This window comes from Mauremys mutica, chromosome 1, assembly GCF_020497125.1.
Source record: "Mauremys mutica isolate MM-2020 ecotype Southern chromosome 1, ASM2049712v1, whole genome shotgun sequence".
In the NCBI taxonomy this organism is placed as follows: Eukaryota; Metazoa; Chordata; order Testudines; family Geoemydidae; genus Mauremys; species Mauremys mutica.
In genome coordinates this window covers 163,231,793-163,248,657 of record NC_059072.1, presented here as the reverse complement: position 1 = coordinate 163,248,657, position 16,865 = coordinate 163,231,793, and the positions used below count along the sequence as shown (strand labels likewise).

The 16,865-nt window shown below is 52.1% G+C and overlaps 1 protein-coding gene across 2 annotated transcripts in view; it reads right to left on the bottom strand.

The window, feature by feature from the left end:
• SLC19A2 (solute carrier family 19 member 2) overlaps window positions 1–16,162 on the bottom strand; it is a 29,241-nt gene extending 13,079 nt beyond the window's left edge. The window contains exons 1-2 of one of the 2 annotated variants that reach the window (XM_045001692.1): window positions 15,868–16,162; window positions 2,704–3,171 (exon numbers count right to left, since the gene is read on the bottom strand). In XM_045001692.1, the coding sequence (XP_044857627.1) occupies window positions 2,704–3,171; window positions 15,868–16,143 (744 nt within the window). In that variant the 5' untranslated portion in view covers window positions 16,144–16,162. Of the gene's footprint in view, window positions 1–2,562; window positions 3,172–15,867 lie in introns of both variants that reach the window. The other variant, XM_045001691.1, reaches the window with a different exon arrangement.
• Between the last annotated feature and the right edge of the window lie 703 nt (window positions 16,163–16,865).

Here is a 16,865-nt window from a genome sequence, read left to right as displayed (position 1 = left end):
GGGGCGGCGGGGGGGTTGGGAGGGAACTTGACGGGCCACACGCAAGAGCCCCGCGGGCCTTATGCGGCCTGCGTGTTTGAGACCCCCTCTCCTAGGGTAATCATTTTTGTACAAAATATGCTTTTTGAGGTATCACATGAAAACTAAAAACTCACTGATCAATAATATTATGGTAAAGTGTACGTAGCTACATTATATGTCAAGTTACCAACTCCCCCTGTATGATGTTGGTAGCACATTATCAAACCCATGCAGCTGTGACTAGAAAGCAGTGGTTATCAGGTCTGTCCTAAACAAAGGAATGTGTTTACCTCCATTTACATATACATTGAGATGGTGCAAAGCTGCATTTCAGCATACACAAGACAGAAGACAGAGGATGGGAACACCTTCACCCCCAGACTCCACCTATCCACATTTACTGTTTGCATAAACTTTGCTTTGAAGGCTAATCCTCAGAAGAATCTACTTCAAAGAGGGACTGGACTATAAAAGTGAGGGGCAAATACACACTTGGATCTCTCTCTCTCTTTTTCACCTAAGACAACAAAGGAACAGACCTTTGGACTTTTGGGAGGGGTTTTTACCTTGAGCCAAGTCTAGCTTGTTTAGTTTTAATTAAAGAATAGAAAGTTTCTTTACATACAAAGTGATTTTGAGTACAAATATAAGGCATTAAACTCAGAAACGGTTACAAGAGAAACAAAGATAAAATGCTTTTTGGGAACTAAGACTTATCTAATATGGCGTTTAAACTGAATTGTTTGGTAACTCCAAGTAGCAAACTGTTGTACATTGACCCCTTACTTGGGCAACAGACCTATAATATCTGGAGTGTCCAGGAGAGGGCTGGGCAGTGAACAACATATTTTTGGAGAAAATTTGGGAGTGGGAGCGTGTTGGGGTCAACCTGCAAGTAATAATGAAGGCTGCTGGAAGCAAGAGTATGACTGCAATGTTCCTGACAGGCTCCTGGGGTCAGAATTGCTGGACCAGGGTTGTGACTACACAGACACTCGGGCTGTGATCTGCACGCTGGCAGGCTGATTGTGAGCGACCCAAGATTGAAGAGCAAGCAGTGACACATCCCCTCACTGGTTTGGATTGCCCCTCAGAATGTGATACAAATATCACCAGCAACAGTGCAAGAGTTTTCTCCTCTATAGCTCCTAACATCTTTTCATCAAGCTAACTCTCCATCTCATATCAAGTCCCTCCTGAAGGACTTATTTATCAATGAGTCCTTTGTCACTTACTGATCTTATACCTGTACCACAGTGTATACACACGAGCATTTGCTGTGATTTATTGTCACTCGTTAAAGAATTTCAGCAGAGTTAGTACAAAAGGTACTCTAAGATACTTCCGGGATCAAAAAATAGGACTAAGTTTGTTGTAATCCAGTTACAGCAACTACATATGCCAAGTGGTAATAAGTTAATTATATAACTGGGCAACTGGACAAATGTAAAATACTCCCACAGGCTTGCATCAGAACTTAGTGCACACAACCCTAAATTCTTGTACTGACTGACTCAGTATCTTCCTGGCCAGATTAAATGATTAGCAAATTCACCTGCAATGAAACTCTATAGTTCCTCAGTTTCGCCCCCCTCACTCAGTTACTGAGGTGGCAGCTGCAAGCTGCATATTGTGATGCCTTGGGGTATATTAACTGTACTTTGGGCACCCCCTCCCCGCCCCCCCAAAAAAGTGTTTCATTTCTTAAATAACTAAATAGGAATTTATGAATTTCCTCTTTGATAATATAAAGCACTAGAGAATTTTAAATAAAGTGACCAGGTACCTGCAGGAATAATGCACTACATGTGTTTTTCAAAGTTCGGGTCATGAGCCAGTACTGGATCGTGGCATGTAAGGCACTGAGTCGCCTTGCTCAGCACCCTGGGACATCAGTGGTGCTGCTCAGGTAAGGCAGGCTAATGCCTACCCGCTCCGACACCACCCAGGAGCCAGGCCTGCTGATGGCTTTTTCCGGGGCACAGCACAATCCGTGGTGCCAGGACAGGCGAGAAGCCTGCCTTAGCAACCCCACTGTGCTGCTGACCAGGAGCTGCCGGAGGTAAGTCCGTGCCCAATCCCCTACCCCAGCCCTGAGCCCCCCCCAAACCCAGGACCTCTTCATGCACCCCAAACCCCTCACCCCCGCCCCACCTCAGAGCCCACACCCCCAGCCCAGAGCCCCGACCCCCCTCCCATATTCCAACCCCCTTCCCCAGCCCAGAGCCCTCGCTCACATCCTGAACCCCTCATTCCTGGCCCCACCCTACAGCACTCACCCCCCTCCCACACCCTTCATCCCCAGGCATCAACAATTTTCTTCAATTGGGTCCCCAGAAAAAAAGTTTGAAAACCACTTCACTACAATACTGTGTGATCAAAAGGAAACCAGGAAAGCACTTTCTGTGCCATGCATAGGTAAGGAGGTGGAGAGGGATACTTTTTGCTGTCAGGTAATTGAGACACACAGTTCACTACATATACAAGGTGGTCATGATAGTGACACGTTCCAGGAAAATAGAAGACAACAGGATGGCTTACCTGTGTCTCTGCAGAATGCTCTTCTACATTTAAGGGAACTTTCGATTCAATATCTTCCCACCCAGGGACCCTTTTTAAGGCAGGATCATCTTGGATGACAGCTCCATTTTTACAATCTAGAACTTTCATCTCCCTACTGACCTGGCTTCTCAAGACGTGGTGAAAGAAAAGACTTTTCTTTGGCATTGGCAGAAACCAAGCTGTGGCAAAAGCCACAGACACAGAGGTCAGTGAGAGGACATTCAAGCTGAACAGAGACCAATTGGCAACCGATACCAGAACCTGTCCACAGATGGAACCCACAGTGTAACCCACCAGGGTGGCACTTCGACAGTAGCTGGTGACTTTCTGGTACAAGTTCAAATCCACAATGCTATAGATGTAGGAATAATAGGCAATCTCTGTAGCAGTCACCAATCCATAGAAGAACTCGAGGAACTGAATAGCTAGCAATCCTTGGGCGTAGAGCAGCATGAACCATGTCACTATAAGGCTCAGTCCCTGGAGAAGGATTACAGGTTTATACCTGAGATAGTCTGTTGCAAGGAATACAGGAAACAGCAACACCAAATAAGAGTAGGTCCATACTGGATAAATTTCATTGAAAACCTGTAAGAAGAAAAGCAAGCCATTAACCAAATCACCTGGGAAAGTAAACTCTGTGTATTTGAAAGTTCAAAGAAAAAGATTCCTAAACACACACATTTAAGAAACAGCAGGTAAAACCATTTCTCAGCAATGCCAACAAATGATCTCTACAATATACTGAACCAAATGCAACATCCCTCCCTTCTACCTCTAGTTAGTGGTAACAGTGGAACAGTGGTACGAGGTAACAGTGGAATTGAGTTTGGTTACTTAGAATAAAAATCTTAAATGTATACATGTTCTTCCATCCCCAGAATTCCCAGAGTGCTTTACAAATATGGTAGTTTTCATCCACTAGTGAAATGCAACACCTGTTTACCAGATCAGACTACTATGTAGCTGCTTAAGTACTTGCATAAGGCTTTCCAGGTGTAGATCACAGAGTACTTTACAGAAATGGGTAAGTTACTTTATAATATATTTATAAATCACTATACATTTTACATCCAAGGAAACTGACTTGTCCAAAGTCACACAACAGATCAGTGGTCCTGCAACCAGGAGGTCCTGCAACTAGTACATTTGTTCATTCCTCCAATGAAGAGGAACATTATTATTATTAATGTTATTAACCAAAAAGTGATCATGCTTTACTGCTCATTCGTTAGTGAAGAGATAGTAGTAGCTGTTGCTTCTCTACTTTGCTTCTCTTACTACTTTGCCATGTCACCAACTGACATTTACTTTAAATCAGTAACAAATTCACTACCAGTTATAGTGGTCAGTATCTACATGAAACAGTTGACATACAATTTTTTTTTAAAAATAGATTCTGGATCAGTGCATCAGTTAAAAAGCCTGCCCTGAAGTTAGTCTTTAGAAAATTCCTTTTAAGATTATTTGTATGGGATTTTCTGGTTCCCTGTTGAGAATATCTTTATAAACACCAACAAAGGGGAAATTGACTATACACCAAGTGCTGTCAAACACTCAAACTACATTATGTTTATACATTATGACATTCTCCTAAGCAAACCAAGGAAATGTGGTCTAGATGAAATCACTATAAGGTGCATGCATAACTGGTTAAAAGACTGCACTAAAAGAATAATTATCAATGGTTCACAGTACAACTAGGCAGGATTTATCTAGTGGAGTCCCACAGGAGGCTCCATGGGGGCTATTACTATTCAACATTTTAATTAATGACTTAGTTAATGGAGTGGAGTGTATCCTTATAAAATTTGCAGATGACACCAAGCCAGGAAGGGTTGCAAACACTTTGGAGCCCAAGTTCAGAATTCAAAACAACCTTGACAAATTAGAGCAGTGGTCCCCAACCTTTTTCGTCTGGCGCATGCCAGACAACGAGCCACGGAGGCCAATGCTGGCGGATGAGCATCCGCCGAAATGCTGCCAAGCAGCAATGTCATCCAGAGGCATTGCGGACGAAATGCTGCCGACGCCTCTGGACGACACTGCTTCTCGGCAGCATTTCAGCGGATGCTCGTCCACCAGCCAGTACGCGGGTGCACTTAGACGCCCCGGCGGACGCCATGGCGCCTGTGGGCACCACGTTGGGGACCCCTGAATTAGAGAATCGGTCTGAAATCAACAAGATGAAATTCAATGAAGACATGCACTACACTTTGGAAGGAAAAATCAGTTACACAAACACAAAATGGGGAATAAATAATTAAGCAGTAGAACTGGAGGAAAAGATCTGGGGGATATAGCAGATCACAAATAAGGGTCACTGACCTTGAATAGATCACCACAGATTTGTGGAATCCCTGTCACTAGAGGTCTTTAAGAACAGGCTAAAGAAGAATGGACTAGGAATACTTGTTCCTACCCCAGCGTAGGGCAGGGGTAGCTAATAGGCAGACCACGTTCCAAATTCAGATCACCAGATGCTTTTGAACAGACCGCTAAATCTTATTTATCTATCATGATAATTGTTATTATTTTTGTATTATTTTCTCTAGAGTCTGGACCTCAACTATATTTTGACCAAGAAATTTGGATCTTGACAAAAAATTACCACCCCTGGCATAGGGGGATGGACTACTAGATTACCTCTCTAGGTTTCTTCCTGCCCTACATTGCAATAATTCCCTGTAAATATTTATAGCAATCTTAAGTGTAATTTAGAATTATAGTGCATACATTTTCAGACAGAAGTGTGACATGTGACGGTGTCCCTTTAAACTGCTAATTTTTAGGCCATGGACATTAGGATTTTGGGAGAGCAGGTCCTCCCATGAAGATTTTCTTCCCAATAACAGCTACTCTCAATTTGTACTCTGGCACTTCCAATTGTGGGGGGTGGACCAAGGTTACATAAAACCAAAATCCACCAGGAATACAGGCATTTCCTACAAATCAGTGACAGCTATCTCACTGCTTATAAAACCCACCTGGGGGGTAGAGAAAGACCTAGCCATAGGCTATGGCTACACTTACGGTTTGCAGCGCTGGTAGTTTGCAGCGCTGGTCGTCCAGCTGTGCAGGGCCAGCGCTGCAGTGTGGCCACACTGACAGCTACCAGCGCTGCAGTGTGGCCACATTGGCAGCATTTCCAGCGCTGTACTGAGAGGTGCATTGTGGGCAGCTATCCCACAGAGCACCTCATCCCGTTTTGGCGCCATTTTGGCGCTGAGTATTGTGGGAAGGGGAAGGAAGTGTGTGGGTCATTCCGCTTCCTGTTCCAACGCCCCGTGGTGCATCGCTTCACTTCCCAGCAGTCACACTTTCGCCGTCCACGTTTCTTGCCATTTGTGAGTGCAGCACGCTGTGAAATGGAGCCTGAGCTGCTGAGGAATTTGCTGCTGACTGTCGCCAGCACATCACGTTTGGCAGTTGAGCTATTCCTTCAGCTCCAAAGTGACAGTGAGGATTCCGATGATGATATGGATTTGCCTAAAGCGGGTGACATGAAATTGCTTGTGGCGGTAACAGAAATGCTCAGCACCGTGGAACGCCGCTTTTGGACTCGTGAGACAAGCAGTGAGTGGTGGGATCACATTGTCATGGAAGTCTGGGATGACGAGCAGTGGCTGCAGAACTTTCGTATGAGAAAAGCCACTTTCATGGGACTGTGTGCTGAGCTCGCCCCCACCCTGCGGCGCAAGGACACAAGATTGAGAGCTGCCCTGACGGTGGAAAAGCGGATGGCTATTGCAATGTGGAAGCTGGCAACTCCAGACAGCTACCGGTCGGTCGGGAACCAGTTTGGGGTGGGAAAGTCGACCGTTGGAATCGTGTTGATGCAAGTTTGCAGGGCCATTAATCGCATCCTGCTGAGGAGAACCGTGACTGTGGGGAACGTGCAGGACATTGTGGATGGCTTTTCAGAAATGGGTTTCCCTAACTGTGGAGGGGCAATAGATGGGACGCATATTCCTATTCTGGCACCACCCTACCTAGCCTACGAGTACATTAATCGCAAGGGGTATTTCTCTATGGTTCTCCAGGCGCTTGTGGATCACCGTGGGCGTTTCATTGATATTTACACAGGCTGGCCTGGAAAAGTGCATGATGCACGCATCTTTCGGAACAGGGGCCTGTTCAGGAAGATGCAGGAAGGTACATTTTTCCCAGACCGAAAGATCACAGTAAGGGACGTTGAAATGCCCATTGTGATCCTTGGGGACCCCGCTTACCCATTAATGCCTTGGCTCATGAAACCATATACAGGGAAGCTGAACAGGAGCCAGGACCGTTTCAACTACAGGCTGAGCCGATGCCGAATGACTGTGGAGTGTGCTTTTGGCCGTTTAAAAGCTCGCTGGAGATGTCTATATGGGAAGCTAGACTTGGGGGAAAGCAGCATCCCTGCGGTTATATCCGCGTGCTGTACCCTCCACAATATTTGTGAAGGGAAGGGTGAAGCATTCAGCCAGGCATGGACCAACGAGGTGCAAGTCCTGGAGGCTGAATTTGCACAGCCAGACAGCAGGGCTACTAGAGACGCCCACCACAGGGCAACAAGGATTAGGGATGCCTTGAGGGAGAAATTTGAGGCTGAAAGCCAACAGTAATGTTTTTTTTGCCTTGACCAGTAGTGACGTGCACTGGTTACAGTGCTTTTAAGTGCCTGTGTTTTCCTTGATGTTTGTTACCTGTGTTTTCATTGGGGTTTGTTATCTTTCACTTTATGCAATAATAAAAACTGATTCATAATCAAAGAAATCATTTATTTAAAAAAAAAGGAAGTACACGGGCAGGGGGGTTGGTTGTTGAACTGTACATTCATAGTTTTTCATATGTACTGCCAGGAGTGCTGTGCACCTCAGGATTGTACTGTTGCATGGTGATGGGGGTTGAGTGCAGAGGGTAAGGGTCGTAGTTCTCTGGGCTCATAGGTGACCGTACAGGTGTCGGGGGCAGCTGGTGATGGTGTAGGTAAGAACCTGGATGCTGGGGAACGGGACTTGGAGCTGACATTGGTGCATAGGGGAAAGAGGTTTGGGAGGGTGGGGGTTTGGCACGGTAGTGCTCTGCCTGCATTGCTACCAGTGACTGCATACAGTCTGTTTGGCGCGCAATGAGGTTTATAAGCTGCCTCGTGGTTTTCTTCAGCGTCAACGCCTTTCTCCTGCTTTCTGTTTGCCTCCAGTGATGCATCTTTTCTCTCCATTCCTGGGCATTTTTATTCTCTGTTGCACACTGATTCATAACTGCCTTCACCAGTTCTTCTTTGCTCTTGTTCGGTTTCCTCCTCAGGTTTTGCAGCTTTCTTTCAGTCACTGATAAGACTGGCCCAGGACTACTCAAGGTCACTGTAAAAATGCAGCAAATGATACATTTTAAGAGAGCTTCCATTGTGTATAATCTGAAGTTATTTTAAAGTCTCACAAGCATTCCTCACACATTTCAGCAACTGCTAGAGAATTCACAGCCTCCCAGAAATGGTAATGGTAATTAACCCTGGGGTTTCCTTCCGCGGTGTGCTCAAGCAGGGTGCTGGTGCTTTGTTAAACGCAGCACCTCCATCTCCCTCAGGAATTAACCCTGGGGTTTCCTTCCGCGGTGTGCTCGAGCAGGGTGCTGGTGCTTTGTTAAACGCAGCACCTCTCAGGAATTAACCCTGGGGTTCCTGGGGTTCCTGCCTGCCGTGCTATGCAGTTGGGGAAACCAGCACTGAAACACTCCCTCCATTTCCCACAGGAGTTAATACTGGAAGATATCTCCCTTCTGCGGGTTACCAAAGAAGCAAGGGAGGGTCTCCTACAACAATGCGGATTCCGCCCGGGTCCTTATGCAGCGTGCCTCTGTGCAAGCATGGTTCCCCCACCCCTCCTGGAACAGTGGCGCGGATGTGTTAGCCTGAATGGGACAGGGACCACAATGGCTCTCCCTTTAAACTTGGTCACGCGAATTGCCTATGCTCTTGCAGAAACTTTTGAAGAGATTACAGAGGCAGATTACTGCGACGTGATAGACCACATCAATGGGATATTCCATGTCTAGGCATGCAGGCATGCAGCCATACCATCCCCCCTACTCTCCCAAAACCTTTGCATTGCAATAAAAGCTGCTTACCTGGGACCTGCTCCTGTGATTCTTCTGCACCAAGTTCCAGGGACTGCGACTGGCTAGCTTCCTCCTGGCTTGAGAAGAGCTCCTGACTGCATGCCTCCTCCGGGCTGGCTTCCCCCACCACAGTAGCCTCACTGTCTGCCTCCCCCTCCCCCTCCTCTACCGGCTCTGAACTGTCCATCGTGGTCCTTGGATTTACAGAGGGGTCACCCCCATAAATCGCATCCAGCTCCTTGTAAAAAAGACGGTTACTCACCTATAGTAACTGGTGTTCTTCGAGATGTGTTGCTCCTATCCATTCCATGTAGGTGTGCGCGCCGCGCGTGCACGGCTCTTCGGAAGATTTTTACCCTAGCAACTCCGGCGGGCCGGCTGGGCGCCCCCTGGAGTGGCGCCGCTATAGCGCAGGATATATACCCCAGCCGGCCCGTCCGCTCCTCAGTTCCTTCTTGCCGGCTACTCCGACAGTGGGGAAGGAGGGCGGGTCTGGAATGGATAGGAGCAACACATCTCGAAGAACACCAGTTACTACAGGTGAGTAACCGTCTTTTCTTCTTCGAGTGATTGCTCCTATGCATTCCATGTAAGTGATTCCCAAGCCTTACGTAGGCGGTGGGGTCGGAGTTAGATGTTGCAGAACGCAACCGCCAAGCCAGAGGCTGCAACAGCTCTGGACTCCCGGACCAATGAGGCAAAGGTGTGGACCGAGGACCAGATAGGTGTACAACACATCCCCCGAAAGGGAATGCGAGCCAGGAAGGCAGCTGAGAAGCGTGAGCCCTGGCGGAATGTGCCGCAAGGTGGCTCTATGGCACATGGGCCGAAACAGAAGGAGGTGCAGATGCACAACGTCATTGAAGATGAAATCCTCTAGGAGGAGACAGGTATGCCCTTCGTCCGGTAGGCCGGTACGATGAAGGTTTTGGGGGCGTTACGAGAGGGCTGAGTCCGCTAGATATAGATTGCGGACGCCCTGCAGATGTCGAAGGAGGGCAACCGTTGCTCTCCTTGCACAGAGAGTGGCTTCGGAAAGAAGACCGGAAGGAAGATATCCTGGTGGATATAAAAGGCCGACACCTCCTTAGGGAGGCAGGTCGGACGTGGTAATAACTGCCCTTGTCCTTGAGGAACACAGTATACCTTGGGCCTATTGTGAGAGTCTGAAGCTCGGAGACTCGTGTGGCCGCAGGAAAGACTACAGGAAACTGCCTTGCAGGACAGTTATATCAATGAGCATGTTGACATTGGCTCGAATAGGGCAGTCATAAAACTGGGTAGAACCAGATTGAAGAGCCAGGTTTATGGCGGGGCCCCACTGGGGGGGGGGGGGTGTATAAACGCTCCAAGCCCTGAGGAACCAGATGGAATGGAGCAGGATCTCGGCGGGAGAAACATTGCGCGTTTCGGAGCAGCATGAGAAACGCTTCCACTCGGCCAGATACTTCAACCGAATGGACGATTTTCTACCACCCCGGAGAATCCCGTAGAACCGAGGCCGAACAACGTAACTCGGATTGGTTTAGCCACGCAGGAGTCCTGCTGTGAGGTGCAGGGATTACAAGAGCGGGTGGTGAAGGTTGTCGTGATTCCGCGTCATGGGATCTGTGCCAAGAGGGTTGCTACCGACAGGTGTAGCAACATGGTGTGCCAGTGCTGCCCAGGTTACACTGGAGCGAACCCGATCAGGGGCGCTCTGTCCCTGCGGAGTTTGAGCAGGACCTTGTGAACCAGCGGGGACAGTGGACAGCGTACGGCAGATGGCTGATCCATGGCATCAGGAAAATCCTCCAAGACCGAGCCTGGGGAGAGGCCTTGGAACGAGGAGAATTTCTCTCTCTCTTTCCGTTCTCGCGAAAGCGAGGAGGGCTATGCGGGGAAAGACCCACTTCTGGAAAACGGAATAGATAAAGACAGGAGGAAACCACCACTTGTGAGACAGGAAGGATCTGCTGAGACGATCCGCCAGCTGAATCGCCTGGTACACAAGGCAGACTGCTCTCAGGTCTCGGACATTGATGTGTAAGGCCAGCTCTTGCGCTGACCGAAGGCCGTGAGTGCGAAACTACACCAGGTGCGCACCCAGCCGAGAGATGGGCTGTCTGTCATGAGGGACCCCGAGGGGTGAATGAAACAGCATCCCCGGATACACCGGGGAGGACGCCGACTCCCGGTCAAGGGAGCCTAGGCTGCTCGGGGGAAACGAGACGACCACGAGTATGCCATCTGTGCCCGGGTGGCACCCCCAGGTGAGCCACGATTGGAGTGAACAGAGGCAAAGCCTGGTATGTTTAGTTGCAAACGTGTAGACAGCCATGTGACTCAGGAAACCGAGGCAAGAGCGAGCCCAAGTTGGCGGGAAGGTCCGTAGACCTTGTACAATTGTTACCCTCGCCTGAAACCAAGGCTGAGGAAAGCAGGCTCTGGCGAGTCTGGAGTCCAGGACGGCCCCAATGAATTCCCTTCCCTATATGGGAATCAGAGTGGATTTTACTATTGATCATCAGGCCTAGACACAGGAAAAGGTTCGTGTCGATGCCCACATGACTGGTACTTTGGGCCTGGGGGTTCTTCGAATGAGCCACTCGTCTAAATACGGAGAACGTGTATCAGACGGTGGCGAAGAACAGCCATGCACCTTGAATACCCCTGGGCTGTATAGAGGCCAACCGGGAGGGCCGTATACTGGGAATAACGATGGTAGGCCCCAAACCGAGGGTACCTTCTGTGTGGAAGAGAAATGGCAACGTGAAAAACACGCGCCCTTCATATCGAGGGCGGCGTACCAGTCTCCGGGATCCCAGGATGGGATGACGGTCGCCCTGGGTACCATGTGGAACTCATCTGCATCGTGACTTGTTGAGTTCCTGCAGGCCTAGGATAGGTCTGAGACCTCCCTTCGCTTAGGGGAATAGGCTTCGCCCTTAGGTACCTCCTGTATAGCTCCGATGAGGAGGAGCGTCCGCACCTCTTGCCAGAGGAATCGCTCGTGAGAGGGGTCCTTAGGAGGGGCGAGGATGGGTAGGCTTTTGCCCCATTGGTGGTCAGAAGGACCCTAATTCTGGCTCCTTTGGGGTGCGGATTGATGGCCACGACCGTGTAAGCCACGCCCGCTGGCCATGTCCTGACCTTATCAAGGCGCAGGGTAAGAGCGGAGGCTGATGACGGAAACGTCGGCGCTGAATTACCGGCATGTGTATGCCGAGAGAGAGAGAGAGAGAGAGAGAGAGCGCAAAGTGACCCTGCTGCCCTTTAGGTTCTGCAGCCTAGGCCCAGTGTTGTCAGAGAACAGGCCTGTGCCACTGAAGGGCAAGATCTGTATAGCGTGCCGCAGCTGCGAGGGAAGGCTCGATAAATGGAGCCCTGAAACGCGCCGCGTGGCAACACCCGAGGCCAGAGTCATGGCAGCGGAGTCAGCTGCGTCCAACGAGGCCTGGAGGGAAGCTCTCTCCAGCTCCGTCCTTTGCTGCAGGAGGGCATCGAACTCTTGACGGGAGTTCCGAAGAACCGACTCTGTAAATTTGCCCACCGCCACCCACAGTAGCGGATAAGCAGGGCTTGCTGGTTCGCTACACGAAGTTGCAGGGCCCCCTCCGGGTACATCTTATGGCCCAGTAAGACCACACGCCCAGCCTCTTTGGATTTAGGGGCTGGTCGCATTTCGATTAGAGGAGGGCCGGAGGGGTATGTTCCTGCCCTCGCCTCATCTGGGGAGGAGGAAGAAGACAGGCCCGGGACAAGCGGGTCCTGTGTGGGCTCGAGCTCCTGGACAACCTCCTGATCCGGTGGGATCTGGGAGCCCGGTGCCGAACCGGGGGTTGCTCTGTACCGGTCGGACGGGTACGACTAATTGTCACCTCTGGCACCCAGAGCTCGGAGGGAACGGAGCAAGATGGGATCACCGGTACGCCTCTGGCGTGGTAGTACACCCATGGCGTCCAGAATGCCCACTGATAGGTCTCCTGGAAGACTCTGGAGGGCACATCGGAAAACAGAGTGCTACGCATATGAAGTGTCCGCACGGGACGACACTGATGCGTGGCTGGATGGCCCTGGAGGAGCTGAAAGCTCTTGGTAGAGTCTCCGTCTGTAACTGACGTCGCTCGATGCGGCACCAGGGATCGGTACCGGTAGACAGACCGGTACCGAGAACGGGACCTGCCACCGAAGCTGTGCCGGGCGGTCGACCGAGGGTGCGAGGCTCGATGATCAGGAGTGGCTACGAGCGTCCCGGTGCCTGGGGCTTGATCGGAGCTGAGTGTCCTGGACCGGCGAACGGGATGCTGACCGGTGCCGTGAGCACTACTGGTACCAACATGGAGAACGGTGCCGAGACCTAGATCGGTGACGGGACCGAGAACATCTGCGGGACCGCGACTCTGAACGGTGCCACTGTGCAGTGCCGAGGTAGGGTGGTCTGATCAAGGCAGGCTTGCCCATCGACTATGTAACCCCCACCGGCGGTGCCGGGGGTTGAGGCAGCGTAGATGCTGTCATTGCAATCAGCCCCCTCGCCGTGGACACTGTCTCCGGCGTGGAGGGAATAGTGAGCTCGACCATAGCTGGCACCCCGGATGCAGCTTCAGGGCGAGCTCGACCACGGTCCGTACCGGGGAGCTTTCCGGCACCGGACTCGACGGCTCTTGCCTGGCCGGAGTTAATGGTGCGGACATTGATGGTGCCGCGGCAGACATCGGTGCCGGGCGATCCGGCTGAACATAGCGCTCGGCTGCGGAGCAGGCGGCTCGGACGCAGCTTCCTAGCGAGCTCGACCACGGTCCGTACCGGGGAGCTTACCAGCACCGGACTCGACGGCTCTTGCCTGGCCGGAGCTAACGGTGTGGATACTGTCGGTGCCGCGGCAGACATCGGTGCCGGGCGATCCGGCTGAACATCGCTCTCGCCTGCGGAGCAGGCGGCTCGGGCGCAGCTTCCGGGTGAGCTCGACCACGGTGTGTACCGGGGAGCTTTCCGGCACCTGACTCGACGGCTCTTGCCTGGCCGGAGTTAACGGTGCGGATATTGTCGGTGCCGCGGCCGACATCGGTGCCGGGCGATCCGATGGAGCATAGCGCTCGGCTGCGGAGCAGGCGGCTCGGACGCAGCTTCATAGCGAGCTCGACCACGGTCCATACCGGGGAGCTTTCCAGCACCGGACTCGACGGCTCTTGCCTGGCCGGAGTAACTCTTCATCCTCCAGGAGAGGGGTCCATGCCGAGGGTACGTCGGAGTCAGCGACGGTGGTGCCAGGAGGCCTTGGCGGCACCGGCGGTCCGGTGCCGAGGGAGCGCACCGTGAAAACTAACTAGCGCTCGGCACCGAGAGCGGAGGAGCAAGAGCTGCCTCCCTCAGGAGCTGTTTAAAACGAAAGCCCCGCTCCCCTTTGTTCACGGATTAAGGGCCTCACAAATGCGGCACTTATCTGTGAGGTAAGATCCCTCGAGGCACTTAGGAGAAGATCTCTTGTCGGCAGCGGCTTGTGGCCGGCCGAGCATTAGAAAACCCTGTGGACCGGGCATCGGACCCGGCCCCGGGTGAGGGGAAGGGGATAAACCCGAACCCCTGTAAAATAAATACACTATACTATTCTATAAACAAACAGAGTTAACTACAACTATAAACAGAACGAGAGAAAACTACGAGTAGCTAGGGAAGTGGAGGTCAGCTGAGCTGTGCTCCACTGTTCCAACGGCCGTCACGGGCGGAAAGAAGGAACTGAGGAGCGGACGGGCCGGCTGGGGTATATATCCTGCGCTATAGCGGCGCCACTCCAGGGGGCGCCCAGCCGGCCCGCCGGAGTTGCTAGGGTAAAAATCTTCCGAAGAGCCGTGCACGCGCAGCGCGCACACCTACATGGAATGCATAGGAGCAATCACTCGAAGAAGAACCGGCAGGTCGTGGGGGCACTGCCGGATCTGCGGTTTCCCTCGCGTGCTTTGCAATAGGCACTCCGCAGCTCCTTTACTTTTACCCTGCACTGCACCGCGTCACGCTCATGGCCCCTTTCCATCATGGCTCTCGATACCTGGGCAAAGGTATCATAATTCTTACGGCTAGAGCGCAGCTGTGCCTGCACAGATTCCTCCCCCCAAACACTGATGAGGTCCATCAGCTCGCCATTGCTCCATGCTGGGGCTCGTTTGCCACGTGGAGGCATGGTCACCTGTAAAGATTCACTGATTGCATTCCATACCTGGCTGAGCAAACAGGAAGGGGATTTTTAAAATTCCCGGGGCATTTAAAGGGCGGGTCACCTGAGGCCAGGGAAGTAGAGTCTGACCTGATGAGCAGAGTGGCTGAACAGGCATTCTGGGATACATCCTTATACCCTGGAGGCCAATCACAGCGCTGGTGTGTGGCCACACTTGATGACCAGCGCTGCAGCACCAGCGCTGGAATCCTTATTCCCCATGCCGAGAGGGGTGTTCGGCCAGCGCTGCAGCCAGGGAGTTGCAGCACTGGAAGTGCCTTGCAGGTGTGGCCACTTACTAATTGCAGCGCTGGTGGAGGCTTTCCAGCGCTGCAAATCGCCAGTGTAGCCATACCCTTACTCTCTCCAGCTTCAAGTTGAGGCATGTTAGGAGGGTAACATAAGACAAGCTTACGCTACTAACCCCTGCCATCCCCATCCTGCAGAACAATGATACATTGAATGTATACAATGCTCTTAACAGGATGATATGAAGCATTTTACAAAAGCTATTACCCCAATTTACAGAAAGGGAAGGGGAGGCATACATTTAAGGGATTTTCCCAAGTTCATAGAAAGATTCAGTGGCAGAGCTGAAGTCCTGACTCTTGCTGCCCCAAGCGAATATGTAGGCACCACTGCCTCCCTGAAGCCTAGCTTTAAAAAAATTAACAAGGAGTCACATTGCAGCAGAGGGTGCAATGGCCAAACTCCACCGGGGTGATTCCATTTTGTCTCCCTACAACCCCCCGCCCTCAGACAGTCACCGCCTGAGCGGTGCCATGGGTGGGGGCGGCTGCTGTGCACAGCTGCCCTCACTCACTCACTCACTCCCCCCAGGGGGATACTCTGCGGGGGGGGGGGGGAGATGCAGTTCCGGGAGCTCTGCGTGAATCCGTCGTTTGGGGGATCCCTGCATGGGGCGCAGAGATCCCCAAACACCCGCGCCCCCCCCCAGCAGCCCCGCGCCCCCGGCGGGCCGGTACCTGGGTCTCGGTGAGGTTCTTGTCCGGCCCCAGCAGGTAGCGGGTGAGGAAGGGCTCCGAGGGCCGCAGGCTGGCGAAGAAGCCGTACAGGCAGAGCAGCGCGGTGGGCAGCACCCAGCAGCGGCCCCGGGGAGCCCGCGCTTCCATCCGCCGGGGGGCGGCTCGCGGCTCAGCGCGGGGCGCCCCAGGGGCTCGCGCGCAGAGGAACCGCCATGGGCCCGCACGCGCCGTCAAAGGCACCTCCAGCCCAGCGCCGCCGCTCGAACTTACCCCCATTGGCCAGGGGCGGGAAGGGCGCGCGGGCGGGCGGGTTTGCAAGGGGCCCTCCCCTTGGACAAGCCAATGACGGCGGGCGGAATGCTGTGACGTAAGAGAGGAGGGGGCGGGGGAAGGGAGATGGGGCGCGCGCTGGCTGTGGAGACTGGGGAGGGTCCTTCAGGAGCCTGGCTGGAAAGGCCTGTGAGCGGAAACAGACTAAATCCCGGGGTCCTTTTTTTTTTTTGGTTTATTTGTCCTCTGCGGTTTGAGCCTCAGGATCAGATTTTCCAGGTTTTTTTTCCTCCAGGGCCACAAGTGCTAGAAACTTGCTGTTTTAAATGGCAGGAGCTGAACTTCTCACCTAGTCAAATGAGAAGAGGGTCACATAGTTCCAATAAAATCACAAGGGTTGGTAATGTTGCAAACCCAGCGCCTGACACATCACCCCATGACGTAGCCCATGCACATCCCCAACAGCAGCCTCTGACATAGCCTGGATACACCAGCCTGCGCTATGCCACACCCAGCCAGGCACTGACCTGTCACATAACCCGCAGTACATCTTGTGCTTACTGTAGAGTGGCCGTTCACGTGTTCCCTGAATACCAGACATTCCAGCACGTTGGGTAACAGCACGGGCCCACCTCTGCCTGCATGATGCTCCCCTCCCCCCACCAGCATGACCTTGTCATAGTAATCCTCCAGGATTGTCCTGGAGTCTCCAGGAATTAAAGAATAAT